Source organism: Narcine bancroftii, chromosome 6, assembly GCF_036971445.1.
Source record: "Narcine bancroftii isolate sNarBan1 chromosome 6, sNarBan1.hap1, whole genome shotgun sequence".
NCBI lineage: Eukaryota > Metazoa > Chordata > Chondrichthyes > Torpediniformes > Narcinidae > Narcine > Narcine bancroftii.
This window is the reverse complement of record NC_091474.1, coordinates 134944547-134961619: the sequence shown is the minus strand read 5'-3', so window position 1 is coordinate 134961619 and position 17073 is coordinate 134944547. Positions and strand designations below refer to the sequence as shown.

At 41.6% G+C, this 17073-nt stretch overlaps 1 protein-coding gene across 2 annotated transcripts in view; it reads left to right on the top strand.

Moving 5' to 3' along the window:
- Window positions 1–17073, top strand: part of lmbrd1 (LMBR1 domain containing 1) — a 296648-nt gene that overhangs the window by 198401 nt on the left and 81174 nt on the right. Inside the window, exons 8-9 of one of the 2 annotated variants that reach the window (XM_069886140.1) lie at window positions 9225–9350; window positions 14111–14266. In XM_069886140.1, coding sequence (XP_069742241.1) covers window positions 9225–9350; window positions 14111–14266 — 282 coding nt within the window. The remainder of the gene's footprint in view (window positions 1–9224; window positions 9351–14110; window positions 14267–17073) is intronic. The other variant, XM_069886141.1, reaches the window with a different exon arrangement.

Here is a 17073-nt window from a genome sequence, read left to right as displayed (position 1 = left end):
GAACTTTGTTTTGAGGGGTGCTCTATTATCATAATGTATGCAAATAAAATAGATTTTATTTTTAGCCTAAATAATACCATCAAATATTATGTTGATAACCAGTGTGGACGTGTAGGTGTTGGGCATGTGACAGAGTATATAGAGGTGTTTGGGAGATAAATTGGGAAAGATTTGTTAGAGCAGGTCACACACAAACACTTTAAAACACAGAATTTTTGCAGGAGCTTTTGCAAGATGCTCAGACTCACGATGGGCTGTCATTTGCGAAAAGGTCAACAAATGTAACAACAAGCAGTAGCAGCTTTGTCTGGAAAACAAAACACTGTCTGGAAGGTTGTGTGATCTTTGCAGGCAGAGAGCAGGGACAAAAAAAGACAGGCTTTGCTCTGAGAGTTGGAGGGAGTGAGAGAGAGGAGAGACACAGACATCAGATCCAGAGGCACAAGCTGGCAAGCTTTGGAAGACGGCCTGGTCAAAGGATAGGACTGGCTGTCCGATGTTTCCCTTGGAATAGGAGAAACAGAAAGGAACTCTGTGGTGACCTGAAAGAAAGAGGTTATCACCTGGAGAACCCTGAATGGGGCAAGTTTCGTCAGCAAGACACTGGAGTGGCTGATTAAAAAAGAATCAGTTATCTCTAACCAAAGGACTCCTGTCGCCGGGTTTGAAAGGGAGTGGAGAGCACGAGGAAACATTCCCATAAAGAGGGTATTGTTCCTTGAGTGTTTTTCGTGATGGGGGGGAGAGAAGGAGTCAGATCAATGGAAGGGCGAGCAGGCTACAGACCAGGCGAGGCTAGATCCATAATGGGAACAGTGTCCTTTTTTCCATCAGGAAAAATAACATGGGCATACTGCGTATTAGCATGAAGCAGTTGAAGATGTTCTACAAGTGAGTCAACATTGCTGGGTCTAACATGTTTTCTTAATAAAACTTTTCTGGGCTGAGATAGCCAAGTTGGCAAGATCGATCCAGTTTTCGATTTTCTAGGGAAAACAAAAAGACATTGGTGAGGAGCCTCACTGGTAGCTGGACAAAGCTGTGTATGAATAGAGTTTAATGCTTTTGGCAACACCTCTTGCCAGTGGCTGATGGGGAGACCTTTCGATTTTAGTGCAAGAGTGATAGATTTCCAGATTGTACCATTACTGCGCTCCTCTTGACCATTACCCCCGTGGGATAACCGAAAATTCTAAAAATCATATCAAGACATTTAATAACAGAACTAACAGAAACATCAGCACATGGTATAGCGAAGGGGAAAGGAGAGAATTCATTATTGATGTTAAGGAAATAGGAATTCTTATTATTTGAGGGTAGTGGTCCTTTAAAATCCACACTGAGGTGTTCAAGTAGAGTAGACACCTTAATCAATTTGGAAGCGGAAGGTTTGCAGTAGCATGGTTTACACTCAGCACAGACAGGGCACTCGTTAGATTCTTGATGTCATCTAGTGAGTACGGCAAATTGAGGGACTTCACATAATTATAAAATCTAGTGACCCCTGGGTGTCATAATTCATCGTGAAGGCATTTCAAACGCTCCAGCTGCAGACTTGCACAGGTCATGCAAGAAAGCATGTCCGGTGGGTGGGGGTCATTGAATTTTCCTGGGGTGATAGAGTATATCGTAATCATAAGTAGAAAGCTCAATTTGCCTATGTATGATCTTATCCTTTTTAATTTTGCTCTTCAATTTAGTGTTGAACGTAGGCAACAGATTTTTGATCAGTCAGTGAAGTGAATTTCCTTCTGGCTATAAAGTGTCTCCAACAGCGAATGGATTCTACAATAGCTCACGCTTCCTTTTCGATAGAGGATTGTCTGAAATTTGGCCCATGTAATGTCCAAAAGAAAAAGACCACAGGTCTACCAGCTTTATTTAGCGTAGCTGCTAAGGCCCAATCTGACGCATCAGATTCCACTTGGAATCGTAAATCCTCATCAATAGCTGACATTGTCGCCTTGGCTATATCTTGTTTGATGTTTTCAAAAGCACAAATGGCTTCTTCAGACAGGGGAAAACTAGTAGTTTAACAGTGGCCACGCTTTATCTGCATAATTAGGCACCCAATGAGTGTAATAGGAGAAAATCCATAGGCAACGATTGAGGGACTTTTGTCTCTCCAAGTCAACAGGTGGGGGTAGATCATGAGTGGTCTCATTCTCTCTGGGTTTGCACTGCTCTCTTTACTCACTACTACATAGCCTAGTATAGCCAGGCGTTTAGTGCGGTATGCTCACTTGTCATTGTTAAGGGTGAAGTGCAGATTCTTGGCCATCTGGAGAAATTTTTCTAAGTTCTGATCGTGATCATTTAAATCCTTGCCACATGTTCTGACATTGCCCAGATAAGGGTAGGTGGTTTGCAAGTTATGAGCATTTAGGTTTAATCCATCTCTCTTTGAAAAACAGATACACCATTGGTAACTCCAAAAGGGACTCTTTTAAACTGGAAAAAGTTTGCCATCTGCCTTAAAAGCAGTAAACTGCCTTTCATGTTTGTGAATAAGCACCTGATGATTAGCTGATTTCAGATCACTTGTGGAATATATTTTGTATTGTGCAATCTGGTTTACCATGTCTGAGATACGAGGCAGGGGATAAGCATCTTGTTGCGTAAACCTGTTTAGAGTTTGGCTGTAGCCTACAACCATTCTACGTTTCACATCATTTTTGACAACTACAGCTTGTTGTACACCAAGGACTTGTACTGAGTTCGATGATTTTTTCTTTCAGTAAATGTCTAACCTCGGCCTTAATAAAGAGTCTGTCCTCTTTGCTATAGCGCCTACTCTTTTGCTTTTGGCTTACAATCCGGGGTTAGATTGGTAAAAAGATGTGGATGTTTAATCTTTAGAGTTGATAACCCGCAAACAGCCTCTTGGGGTACTGTGATCGATGATAATGGGCTGTTAAACACCAATGATACTTTTCATTTGGCACTGGAAATCTAATCATAAAATCATCGGAGGGTACAGACTGGGGAGCACGTGCAATTTGAAATCTTTATATTCATTTCCCTGTACCTTCAGGGTTATTTTACAGCAACTTGTAATGTCTTGTTTTAGTCCAGAACAAACCATAGAAATTTTGCACTTAGACAGATACAAGGTAAGATTCAGGGCGTTAGCAGTCGTAGGGTGAATATAGCTCTCAGTGCTGCCCGAATTGAACAGTCAATAGCCCCCTATTTACCTCCACCTTCATCGTGGAATGGTTCAGGCCGTGGGGTTCATCTTGATTTATCGTAACCGACGCCAGAACAGGGACTCCCCGGAGTTCGCCACGTCACTGGCAGTTCCACTTAAATTTTAGAACAAGGAGAAGAGGAAGAAGACTAGATGAATCGTTGGCTCTCCAAATCAACACAGCAGTCTTGCGATGGTGCCCTGCTTATTAGTAGCGCTTCTTCTTTGTCTTCTTACTCTTCAACTCACGGAGTGAGTTAGGTGAGGACTATCTCGCTCAGCAGGCTCTGGCCCAGTACCCTCATTTTCCACAGTTGGCACAATTGACTTGCCGTGCGGGGCACTGAGAATGAAATGAACAGCAGTGCCAAATTGCAGAAGTAGCATCTTCTATAGCGGCTTTTATGCTGCAGTTTAGCGGCGCTCAGCAGTGGATCATTGCTGTGGGCAGGCCTTGGGGGTGTTGCTTCAGCACCTCTTTCTTTCTTGAGGGCTTTAGCACTTTGTAGTGCAGCCTAAGGGTCTTTGCTTGTTGTAGAGAGCATTAAAGGTTAGGCCCGGGGTCTCCAGTAATGTTGCCTGATGTACCCTGACTCCAATCCACTTATGAATGCATCCAGCATCAAAGATTCTCGGTGGGCTTTGTCCGTAACAGCAGCACAAGGCACAGGCTCTGGATAGCCCTTCTAGGTGAGCGCAAAAGCATCCTTGCTCTCTCCAGCTTGTTGTCTTCGAGTGTGAAGTTGATCTCTTGTGAACAAAGTGTTTTGTGGCATATCATAATAGGTTCTGAGGAGGTTCAATGCATTCTGGTAGACAGCTGTCTCCCTAACCACGTAGTGGGGTACTTTTCCGAGGAGAGCTACAAGATGGTCCATTTTCGCTGCGTCTTGCACAACATTGTTCTTTTGCATGTGGTGAAAAATTTCTCCAGCTCGGGTGGCATCTTGATCTATCTCAAGTCTTCCAGGTTTCAGGGAGGTATCCATGATTGATAGTCTGTTAATAAAATTGATATGCCATAGACTTGGACCAGACAAATGTTATACTAATACTGGGATTTTATTAACAGACGATAACCAACACTAACCTGGCCAGTGGGAAAGCATCTCCATCTGTTTTACTAGTAGGGTAGAGTATCTCTACAGCCATAGCCAATAGCAAGCAGTCAGTATAATATACCCGCCCCCCCCCCCCCCATTACATCATTACAGTTACTGTGGGCCTTTCTAAAATAAATACTTTTCAAACAAATTTCTGAACTGAGAAAAATGAATTAATAATTAAAAAAATTATTTCTTTCACTTTGTTTTGACAGTTCAATGTACCAAATATTAACCATCAATCATGATTGATGTCTCTCAATTCCAACTCTACTGATTTTTTTTTCACATTCTGACATAACGCTGCTGAACAAGATGAGAGCCCATGCAATTATAGGAAGGATACTAGCATGGGTAGAGCATCAGTTGATGGGCAGGAAACTGAGAAAAGGAATAAAGGCATCCTATTCTGATTGACTACCAGTTAACAGCAGTGTTCTGCAGGGGTGTGTGTTGGGGCGCTTCTTTTTGTGTTGTATATAAAATTATTTGGAATAGATGGCTTTATGTCTAAATTTGCAGAAGATACCAAAATAGGTGGGAGGGGAAGTGTTGCTGAGGATTCTGAAAAGCTGAAGAGAGACTTGGCTAAAACGGGCAAAGGCATGGCAGATGAAATACAATATTGGAAAGTGTACAGTCTTGCATTTTTGTAGAAAAAATAGACGGGAGGACTATTATTCAGATGGGGAGAAAATTCAAAATTCAGAAGTGCAAAGGGACTTGGGAGTCCTCATGCAGGATACCCTAAAGGTTGACCTCCAGGTTGAGTCGGTGGTGAAGAAGGTGAATGCAATGTCATCATTCATTTCCAGAGGAATAGCATGCAAGAGGAAGGATGTAATGTTGAGACTTTATGAGCACTGGTGAAACCACACTTAGAATACTGTGAACTGTTTTGGGCACCTTATTTGAGAAAAATGTGCTGGCATTGGAGAGGGTTCAGAGAAAATTTACTTGAATGATTCCAGGAACGAAAGGGTTAACATATGAGGAGCAGTTGTTAGTTCAAGGACTGTACTTGGAGTACAGAAAGGTGAAGAAGATCTCACAAAGGCATTCTGAATGCTGAAAAGCCTGGACAGAGTAAATGTGGCAAATATATTTCTTGTAGTAGGGGATTCTTGGACAAGAGGGCATAAAAGGCCATCAATTTAAAACAGAGATGTGAACATTTTTTCTTTAGTCAGAGGATCATGAGTCTGCAGAATGTAACTGCAGGTAGCTGTGAAAACAAGGCTGTTGGGTGTATTTAAGATGGAGATTGAAAGGTTATTTGATTAGTCAGGGCATCAAGGATTATGGGAAGATGATCTGAGTGGGTGGATGGATCAGCTCATGATTAGAATGGTGGAGCAGACTCGATTAGCCACTGGGTCTATTTCTGCTCCTATATCTTGTGATCTGATGTTGCTTAAAATGTTGTAGAATGCTGCTGGTTCGAAACTGAGTATAATTTCAGAGATGATCCAATGGAATTCTTATTTGATGAAAAAAGCTCAAGCTGCTTAATGTGCAGAGAACGTAGAGCATTCTCATCCCTTTCTGAAGAGAAAAGATAGTGTCCATATGGAAAATGAGTGGTCTCCCTTTGGAGACTGGATTTTTTGTTTTTGCTGACCTTTTCTGATTCCATGCTTAATCCAAAATGTACAAACAAGAAGAACATAAGTTGTACCTTTTATTGTTCTCAGAAACCATGCTTTTCAAATATTGTGTCATGGAAGGAGGTGTTTGCTGCCTCTGCAATGATTTAGTTCTTGGGGGGGGGCGGGGGGGGGGAGCAATAAAATGTCCGACCTGTAAAAATCTATACCTTGATCAGTTTGTATTAATGGATCCATTAATAGCTTATTATGCTGTATTCTATACAGAGATCAATAAAGTTGATTGCATTTCTTTCACTTGTATTTAGATTTTGGATTTGTTTCATTATTTAAAATCTATTTCCATTAGGATTCATAAACAGCTATTTCATTTTCCAGACCTTTTTGTGTTAAAATGACCAATTAGCCAGATATTTAGTAATTTTGTGAACATCTTGAAATTCTGCCAGGTATTGCTAATAAATTAATGCAGCCATGGTTTGAAGTTCATTGAATGAGAGTTTAGAAAGTTTCTCTGGTGTCACCTATGTATATTTTTTGACCAGTATTATTTCCACTGACATGAATTGACCAAAGACCAATAAATTCTGCAATCTAAGATCACATAATTCTCCATTTAGGTTCAAAATGTGAATTTTGTACAGAAGTTAATTTATATACAATATTTGAATTTGTATGTTAGTGGAAGTGCATAATGTATAGTGCATGATATATCAAGTGTATGCTATTTTAATGTTCTGACTGCCCATCTGTATTTGGTATAAAACAGATTGATATGAGTGAGGAGACCAAGGCTCTATTGAAGAGTTCTATTTTCCAGGAGGTCACTACTTTTTATTCTCTAATTATTTTTGAACGTGCTGAAGCAGAAATGCAGGAAAATAGAGAGGAAGATCCATCGTTCTCTTGATTCAACAGAATGGTCAAATCCTGTGCAACATTTGAGCCAAATTTCTGAATGGCTAAGGAACAATGTGTTGGGTATTTTATGACACAAGGAGATTTGGGAGATTATGTTAGTTAAGAAAGAGGTTTCCATTAAATCTACGTCCAGTGTAGTATATGTAAGTAATTTTGAGAATTGTTAGTAATTTAATATTTGAACAAAGAGATTAGTACTTTAAAAATTGGTGTTTAACCCAGCAAGGTATTGTTAAGATGGATAAAATGGGTTCAATGTGGGGGACTGGTTCTGGCTACCACTCTAATTGAATAAAATTGCATGACATAGACAGAGGTTGTGTTTGGAATGGGAACTATTGCTGACTCATGGCACTTTCTCCAAGTTAAAGGGGTAGCCATGGGCCCCAGCTATGCCTACCTTTTTGTTGACTAACTGGAGCAATCTGTGCTACAAGCCTATACAGACAAGGCCCCTCACCTCTTCCACCATAACATCAATGACTATTTTGGTGCTGCCTCGTGTACCCATGATCAGCTCGTTGACTTCATCCACTTTGCTGCCAACTTCACCCTAACCCCAAATTCACTGGGTCATCTCTTGCAACACTCTCCTTTTCCTCAATCTATCTGTCTCCATCTCAGGAGACAAACTCTCAACAGACATCTATAAACCCACAAACTCCCACAGCTACCTTGACTACACCCCTTCCAACCCAGGATGGGATCCCTGAAAGGATTCCATTGTCTTAATTCTTCCATCTCTGTCACATCTGCACCCAGGATGAGGACTTCCATGCCAGATCATCAGAGGTATACTCCTTCTTCAAACAACATGGCTTTCCTTAGCACTCACTAGCATATCCTCCATTACCTGTACATCTACCCTGGCCCCCTCCACCCCCTTGTGACAGGATTCCTCTTGTCCTCACCTACCACCCTACCAGCCTCCACATTCAACACATCCTCCTCCACCATTTCTTCCATCTACTACATGATCCCACCACTAGACACAGATTCCCCTCTCCTCCCTCTCTGCCTTCTGCAGGGACCGCTCCCTCCATGACTCCCTTGTCCACTTCTCCCTCCCCACCAACTGTCCCCTAGGGACCTACCCCTGTGACTGCAGCAGATGCTCCACTGCACCACACCTCCTCCCTCTGCACCATTCAGGGCCCCAAACAGTCCTTGAAAATGACCACTTTGGAATCTGCAGGGATCATCTAATGCATCCGGTGCTCCTGCTTTGGTCTCCTCTACATTCGAGAGACTAGACGCAGACTTGGAGATCACTTTGTTGAGCACCTCATCTCTGCTGCAATAGCGTGGATCTCCAGTGGCCACCCATTTCAATTCTCCATCCCATTCCCTTGCGGACATGTCTGTCCATGGTCTCATGTTCTGCCAGACTGAGACCACCTGTAAATTGCAGGAACAAAACCACATCTTAACACTGAGCACCTTCCAACCAGAAGGCATTAATATCAACTTCTCTGGCTTTCGTGAAACCCCCATCCCCACCCCTTTGCTTCCCTCGTCATCTCTCCATTCCCTGTTTCCTTTCACATAGACATGATAAATTCTAGCTGTTCCTTTTCACATCCAATTAACACCTTTTGTCGGTCTGATTCCTCCCCCATTGTTTGAATTCTGATACTTTCTGATATATTGTGCTTCTGCCTTTTCTGTTTTTTTTTCCTTGACCAAGGGCTCAGGCCCGAAATGTTGGTAATCTATCTTTGTCTCCTATAGTTGCTGAATAGACCAGTTGAGATCCTCCAGCATTTCAGTGTTTTTACTGGAATGAGAACTATGTTCTAGTGCATACAAATATCAGGTGTTTTTGTAAAGTGGCTAATTATGGATACTTTTACGAAATGTCTCCACACTTAAGCAATTTTAGACCTATAAGAATGAAAACTTTATTTTGAACTCGTGCTAAAGTCTTCAAGCTACTTAAGGCTTCCTATAAGAACCAGTTTAGTGCTATACTCTTTAATCGTGCAAAATTATCTCCTTGTGATTATTCCAAGTACCTTTAATCTGTCGATAACAATAAGAGCAAGTATAAAGAATACTCTGTGGTGTTCATAACTCAATCATGAAGAGGACGCACAAAATCAGTGAACCGGTGCGGACTCGAAAGGCCAACATGGCCTGTTTCCGCTCCGTAAATGGTTATATGGTTATATCATGATTTGAAATGGTTTACTAAGTGGAAAGAAAGTCATACTGCACTGCTCTGGATAATTAATTTCTGTACTGGTGCTGTTACACTTCATTAATCAAATGAATTACCTCCATAGGTGGGTCCTTTCAAATTATATTAACATTAAATTTATTTATGAAAGCATTTTCAATTGAGTTGGCAGTAACGTTCTTTGTGTTCCTCTTTTATGTACTCATTCTTTGCTTCTTTTTCAGGCTTATGGTATGTCTGCTTTGCCACTAAACCTGATAAGAGGAACAAGAAACCTGATGTATGAACGATTGGAAAATACTGAGGACCTTGAAGAAGTGGAGCAGCAAATGGAAAAGATTAAATCAAAGGTTAAAATTTTAAATATCAAATACAAGACCTTTTAGCTGTTTTTCAACAAATAATTAGCTAAAAATTGATTGGTCTAAAATGAAAAGAGTAAATGTTAAAAATATTCAGTAAGCAGGCATGATCTGCAGTAAGAGAAATAATGTTTTGGATTGATAACCTCCTATCAGAACGCCCTCCCTTCCCCACCCCCTCCCCCACATTCCCCTTTCTCACCTCTCCCCTTCCCTGCCCCCTTCTCCCCTCCTCCTTTCACCTCTCCCCCCCCCCCCAACCTTTCTTCCCCAACTCCATCCACCGGTCTAATTCATTGAATAAATACTTGCTGTTTATTTGTAACCATCGTCCATCCCAGCAGTTCATTTTATAATCTTGACATTCTCTAATTCAAATACAGAGTACAGGAAATATCTTCGGACAAGAACTTAAATTGTGACATAGTAAAAGTAACAAATGTTCGTAATTGATGATACAAAACTATGTGTCAAATGGTAAAGTGAGTTGGAAGAAGGATGGAGAGAGGCTATTGATGGGGGAGAGTTGTACACACAGTCTGTGAATCAGCATGTCAGATTGACAATGATGTGAAAAAAAATCCAGTATTATTTGATGGAGAGAGATTGAAAGGCATTCAGAGGAATTTGAGTGTCCTGATACATAAATCACAGACAGTTAAAATGTGGACATTGCAAGCAATTCAGAAAATAAAGGTTATTTTGACCCTTAATACTAGAGGGTTTGAGTATAGATGTCTTTACCTCTTCTAAAATGATGCTGAGTTTGTACTTTGAAATGTGTTTATTATGTATAAATATGTCTAGATTTGGTAGCCCTACATAATGAAGGATGAATTTGTGATAAAGGGAGCGAAACCAGTGCACCACATTTATCCCTATGAGGGAGGAGTTTTGCCTTGGATTGAGGGAGGAGATTTGCCTTGGATTGAGGGAAATCACCAACAAGATGTATATTTAGAAGAATGAAAGATATTTTAATTGAATGATATGAACTAAACTAAACTAAACTAGTATGGTTGGGGGAAGGGGTCCATGTGAGTGAGGACAGCAGAGAGAGGTTTTGTCAGCAAAGAGAAAAGGCTTGTAGACAAAATTTAGGGGTGGAAAGGCAGTTGATTAAGGAGGAATGGGATCGGTGTTATGATGGAGGGGGATGATGGAAACAAACAGAAGTGTGGACAGAAAAGAGGGGGATAGGCAGAAGGTAAGATGTGGGCAATCTCTGAAATGCATTTACTTCAATGCTAGGAGTATTGTAAGGAAGGTGGATGAGCTGAAGGTGTGCATAGGCACTTGGCAGTATGACGTGGTGGTGATTAGTGAGATGTGGTTGCAGGAGGGAAATGACTGGCAGTTAAATATTCCGGTATTTCGCTGCTTTAGGTGTGATAGAATTGGAGGGGCAAGGGGGGAGAGGTGTGGCATTACTTGTCAGGGAAAATATTACAGCGGTGCTGAGGCATGATAGATTGGTGGGCTCATCAAGGGAGGCGGTGTGGGTGGAATTAAAAAATAGAAAAGGTGAGGTTACAATTATAGGGGTGTATTACAGACCACCTAGTGGGGAGCGAAAACTAGAGGAATAAATGTGTGAGGAAATAGCTGAGATGTGCAATAAGCAAAGAGTTGTGTTAGTTGGGGATTTTAACTTTTGTAATATAGATTGGGAGACGCAGCCAGTGAAAGGGCTGCATGGCATAGAATTTGTAAAATGAGTTCAGGATATTTTTTTGCAGCAATAAATTGCGGTGCCCACTAGAGAGGGGGCAGTGTTGGACCTACTGTTGGGGAATGAAATAGGGCAGGTGACGGAGGTGTGTATTGGGGAGCACTTCAGATCCAGTGATCATGGATCCATTAGTTTTAACATAATTATGGAAAGAGATTGGTCTGGTCCAATGATGAAGGTCTTTGAGTGGGGGAGAGCCAGATTTGATGAAATGAGAAGGGATTTGCAGGGAGTGGTTTGGGCTGATTTGTTTTTTTGGGAAGGGGGTAGAGAAGAATTGGAGGGCATTTAAAGGTGAGATTTTGAGGGTGCAGAATCTTTTTTCCTGTTAGGGTAAAAGGCAGGGCCAGGTGTTCAAGAGAACCGTGGTTTTCAAGAGAGATTAGGAAGTTGGTTCGAGATAAAAGGGAGGCGTACATTAAATACAGGAAGCAAGGTATGGACGAGATGCTTGAAAGATACATAAATTGTAGGAAGTAGATTAATAAGGAAATTAGGATTGCGAAAAGAAGGTACGAGGTGGCTATAGCGATTAGGGTGAAAGTACATTCGAAGGGTTTTTACAAATATGTAAATAGCAAAAGGAAAGTGAAGGATAGAATTGGTCCTTTAGAGAATTGAAGCAGACGAATGTGTGAGGAGACAAATTAGATGGGGAAGATATTGAATGAATTCTTCTCGTCGGTATTCACTAAGGAAAAGGATATGGAATTGTGTAGGATAAGTGAGTCAAAAGGGGTAATTATGGAAAGCATAGGGATTAGGAAAGAGGGGGTGTTGGAACTTCTGAGTTATATAAAGGTGGATGAGTCTCCAGGTCCCGACGGGATTTTCCCGAGGACCTTGAAGGAAGTCAGGGAGGAAATAGCGGAGGCTCTGACAGTGATTTTTTAACAATCACTGGAAGAAGGTGTGGTGCCGAGGGATTGGAGTGTTTCAAATGTGGTTCCTCTGTTTAAAAAGGGCTCCAGGTGTAGGCCCAGCAATTATCGGCAAGTAAGTGGGTAAACTAATGGAAAGTATTCTTAGAGTTAATATGTATAAGTATCTAGAGGGGCAGGGATTGATCAGGGACACCCAACAATGGGTTTGTGAGGCGAAGGTCATGTTTGAAAAGGTTGATGAAGGTAGAGCAGTAGATGTAGTCTATTTGGATTTCAGTAGGGCTTTCGTGAAGGTTGATGAGGAAGTTTCAAGCATTAGGGATTAATGTTGAGATAGACAGATGGGTTCAATGGTGGCTCGAAGATAGGTACCAGAGAGTCATGACGGACAACTGTCTGTCAGGATAGAGGCCAGTGACTAGCGATGTGCCTCAGGGGTCGGTGTTGGGTCCCTTGTTGTTCGCCATTTACATTAATGATTTGGATGATGGAGTGGTAAATTGGGCGAGTAAATATATGGACGATACAAAAATAGGGGGAGTTGTGGATAGTGAGGATAGTTTTTGGGGACTGCAGAAGGATTTGGCCTGTTTAGAAGAGTGGGATGAAAGGTGGCAGATGGAGTTTAATGTAGATAAGTGTGAAGTGCTTCATTTTGGGAAGAATAATCAAAATAGGACATATGCAGTGTAGGGAATTTAGGATTATGGTTCATCGTTCTTTGAAAGTGGATTCTTATGTAGATAGGGTGGTGAAGAAGGTGTTTGGTATGCTGGCCTTTATAAATCATAGGATAGAATATAGGAGCTGGGAGGTGATGTTGAGGCTGTTCAAGGCATTGGTGAGGGCAAGTTTGGAATATTGTGTGCAATTCTAGTCTCCAAATTATAGGAAGGATATCAATAAGGTAGAGAGGGTGCAGAGAAGATTACTAGAATGTTGCCTGGCTTGAAGTATCTGGAATAAGGAGAAAGATTGAATAGACTGGGTCTTTATTCATTGGAGAATAGAAGGTTGAGCGGGGAAATCTAATAGAAGTATATAAAATTATGAGGGCAATAGATATGAATAGGCTCTTTCCCTTGAGGGTAGGAGAGATTGGAATGAGGGGCCATAATTTAAGGGTTAGGGGGCTAAACTTTAGAAGTAACGTAAAAGAAAGCTTCTTCACTCAGAGAGTGGTGGCTGAGTGGAATGACCTTCTGGAAGAGGTGGTTGCAGCAGGTCATTTTTGTCATTTAAGAGGAGGTTGGAAGAGTACATGGATGTGAGGGGGTTGGAGGGTTATGGGCAGGGAGCAAGAAGGTGGTATGAGAGGAGTTCACTTAAATCAGTGCGGACCAGAGGGGTCAATATGGCTAATTTCCATACTGTAATTGTTATATGGTTATATATGTTATATGGAATTACTTTTTGGTTTAAAAAGGTATTTGCAAATTTTGTTTTCCCTTGGTGGAGTAAACAGAACTGGGTGCAGAATGTCAAAAACAAATGTTCAGGAGTGATTTCACTCAGAGGGTCAAAAACTTTTGTAATTCTCTGTCCATCTGAGTGTACTCAAGGTAGATGGACATATTTTCCAAATATGAAGGCAATCATCATCAGACATGGTTCTCGTGCAGCAAAGTAGCACTGAGGAAAAATATCAGCCTGACCATTTGAATGGTAGTGCAGACTGAAGGGGGGGAAAAGTCCAGCACCTGATATTTCTTATGTAAAGGAGAGTATCCCATGATGTGTAATAATATTTGTCAGCTTTATTCATAAAATGATGTGGCCATTGTGGATTGGCAACTATTTTTCTGCATTGATACAATCACCTTAATTTATCTGAATTCTAGAAAAGATTAATCCAATTTTTAAAGAATTCTCTCAGCCCACTAACAAAGGTCTAATTATGCAGGTACATTGTGGCTGCTCAGAAAATATTTCCCTGTTTTTGAGGAGGCCATCTGATTTATTTTTCCAAATCAAGACCCAAGGAACTTTAATTAATCTTTAATAAAGCTGAATTAACTTCCATTGACAAAGCAGTTTACCTATCACTTGATAAAGCTTGAGACGACAATGCAGGATTGGATCAGAGAAAATAGTTAATTGATCTTTCATGTGTATGTCTTTGAATTCGTCAGCAGTGCAAGGATGGCCGCCCTCTGTCCACCGGAGACCGAAGAGCTTTACAGAAACTTGAGGAGAAGTTGCGAACACTTAGAAGAAGAGGCAGGCACCTGGAAACAGCTGAGAAAAGTTACTGGTTGAAATTTTGTTGTGCTCTACGACCTCTGAAGGTGCATACATTAGATCTGAAATGTTTTATACATTTGATCCAGACTGTGAGCCTCAGAATTAACTCAGGACACTGTTGCAATTTCTGAATGTTACAATACCATCTACCATGCTGAAATAAATAATCCATAAATGTGTTCTTCCCTCCTTCCTCACCAAAGATAAAGAGCCACAAGACAATAGGCCTTTTCTCACTGCTTTGTAAAATGGAGATTCCCCAGAAATATTTATGGAAACCCTCCCGTGAACCTGCGGAGTGAAAAAGTTGACCCGGGAATTTGAAATGGGAAATTTACCCAGACCATCCTCTCCCTGCGGTGTGAAGAGCGAAATGGCCAACCAGGGAAGCCTCTCTGACGTCACTGCTTGCATGCTGTGTCACGTTGGTGATTAAAAGATACTTACCACCTGAGAATGCTGTAGAGATTTGTCTTGTGTTGCTGAAAGGTTTATGAAAGCTATATTTACCACTGAATGTATTTACTGTGCAAGTGCTAATAGTATTGCTTCCATTGTACCCAGATTACTTACTGTTTGTACATGTTGACGATAAAGTACTATCCACTCATTCATATGTTATTTATGCACCTGGAATTCTCATGCAATCGGCAAATATTTCTAAGAGTATCAATTTTTTAAAAATATCTAACTGAATTTGTCATGCCGTGTTCTAATGTGATTTTGTTAACTTGATGTCATCCATTCACCTTATTTCACAGCAATCTCCCCTCAATCTCTCCTGGCGGTCGTTCTAATTATGTTTAATTTCCTGTCATGTATTTCTCCCAGCTATCCACTTTATCAGATAAGAGTACCACCAGCAAAGGTATGAAGGGGAAGTGTGTTCTAATATCGAGACAGAAAATGTAAATATGTAAAAGACTGCAAAAATATTCAATATTGATTCCAAAGTTGAAAACTTGAAGAACTCTTCCTAAACTCCAAACTTTATGGGTTGGCAGTTTAGTGTATATTCATGCATAGGATACTAGTTTCAGATGTGTAGTAATATTTTTAGAACAATTTTCATGCAACTGACTCACCTTCTCTCCCATCCCTGCCAATTACCTATTCATAGTGCACTGTATTCTGAAACTTTAGATCAGTGGTTTTCAAACTTTTTCTTTCCACTCAAATACCACCTTAAGTAATCCCTATGCCGTAGGTGCTCTGTGATTAGTAAGGGATTGCTTAAGATGATATATGGGTGGAAAGAAAAAAGTTTGAAAACCACTGTTTTAATTGCACCTAATTGACTCATTATGTGGATGGTTTCATAACTCCAAAGGACATGGGCCAGTGACAATTTCTCTCAAGCAAAATGTTTCAGTAACAATTGGGTCTAGAATAATGGTTTTCACCTTCCTTTCCCATTCATGTACCACCTTAATTCTTTTCTTTCTTTGGCTTGGCTTCGCGGATGAAGATTTATGGAGGGGTATGTCCACGTCTGCTGCAGGCTCGTTGGTGACTGACAAGTCCGATGCGGGACAGCGGTTTGCAGCGGTTGCAGGGAAAATTGGTTGGTTGGGGTTGGGTGTTGGGTTTTTCCTCCTTTGTCTTTTGTCAGTGAGGTGGGCTCTGCGGTCTTCTTCAAAGGAGGTTGCTGCCCGCCGAACTGTGAGGCGCCAAGATGCACGGTTGGAGGCGAGATCAGCCCACTGGCGGTGGTCAATGTGGCAGGCACCAAGAGATTTCTTTAAGCAGTCCTTGTACCTCTTCTTTGGTGCACCTCTGTCTCGGTGGCCAGTGGAGAGCTCCCCATAGAACACGATCTTAGGAAGGAGATGGTCCTCCTTTCTGGAGACCTGACCCACCCAGTGCAGTTGGGTCTTCAGCAGCATGGATTCGATGCTTGCGGACTCTGCCAGCTCGAGTACTTCGATGTTGGTGATGAAGTCATTCAAATTAATGTTGAGGATGGAGCGGAGACAGCGCTGATGGAAGCGTTCTAGGAGCTGTAGGTGATGCCTGTAGAGGACCCATGATTCGGAGCTGAACAAGAGCGTGGGTATGACAATGGCTCTGTACACGCTGATCTTTGTTTGTTTCTTCAGGTGGTTGTTTTTCCAGACTATTTTGTGTAGTCTTCCAAAAGCGCTATTTGCCTTGGCGAGTCTGTTGTCTATCTCTTTGTTGATCCTTGCATCAGATGAAATGGTGCAGCCGAGGTAGGTAAACTGGTTGACCGTTTTGAGTTCAGTGTGCCCGATGGAGATGTGGAGATGCTGGTGGTCATGGTAGGGAGCTGGCTGATGGAGGACCTCAGTTTTCTTCAGGCTGACTTCCAGGCCAAACATTTTGGCAGTTTCTGCAAAACAGGACATCATGCGCTGGAGAGCTGGCTCTGAATGGGTGACTAAAGCGGCATCATCTGCAAAGAGTAGTTCACGGCAAGTTGCTCTTGTGTCTTGGTGTGAGCTTGCAGGCGCCTCAGATTGAAGAGACTGCCATCCGTGCGATACCGGATGTAAACAGCGTCTTCATTGTTGAGGTCTTTCATGGCTTGTTTCAGCATTATGCTGAAGAAGATAGTAAAGAGGGTTGGTGCAAGGACGCCGCCTTGCTTCACGCCGTTGTCAATGGAGAAGGGTTCGGAGAGCTCATTGCTGTATCTGACCCGACCTTGTTGGTTTTTGTGCAGTTGGATAACCATGTTGAGGAACTTGGCGGGGCATCCGAGGCGCCTTACTAATCACAGAGCACCTATGGCATAGGAATTACTTAAAGTGGCATGTGAGTGGAAAGAAAAAGTTTGAAAGCCACTGCTTTAGATGATTTAAATTGGCTACTGCAGAAACAATGTTGT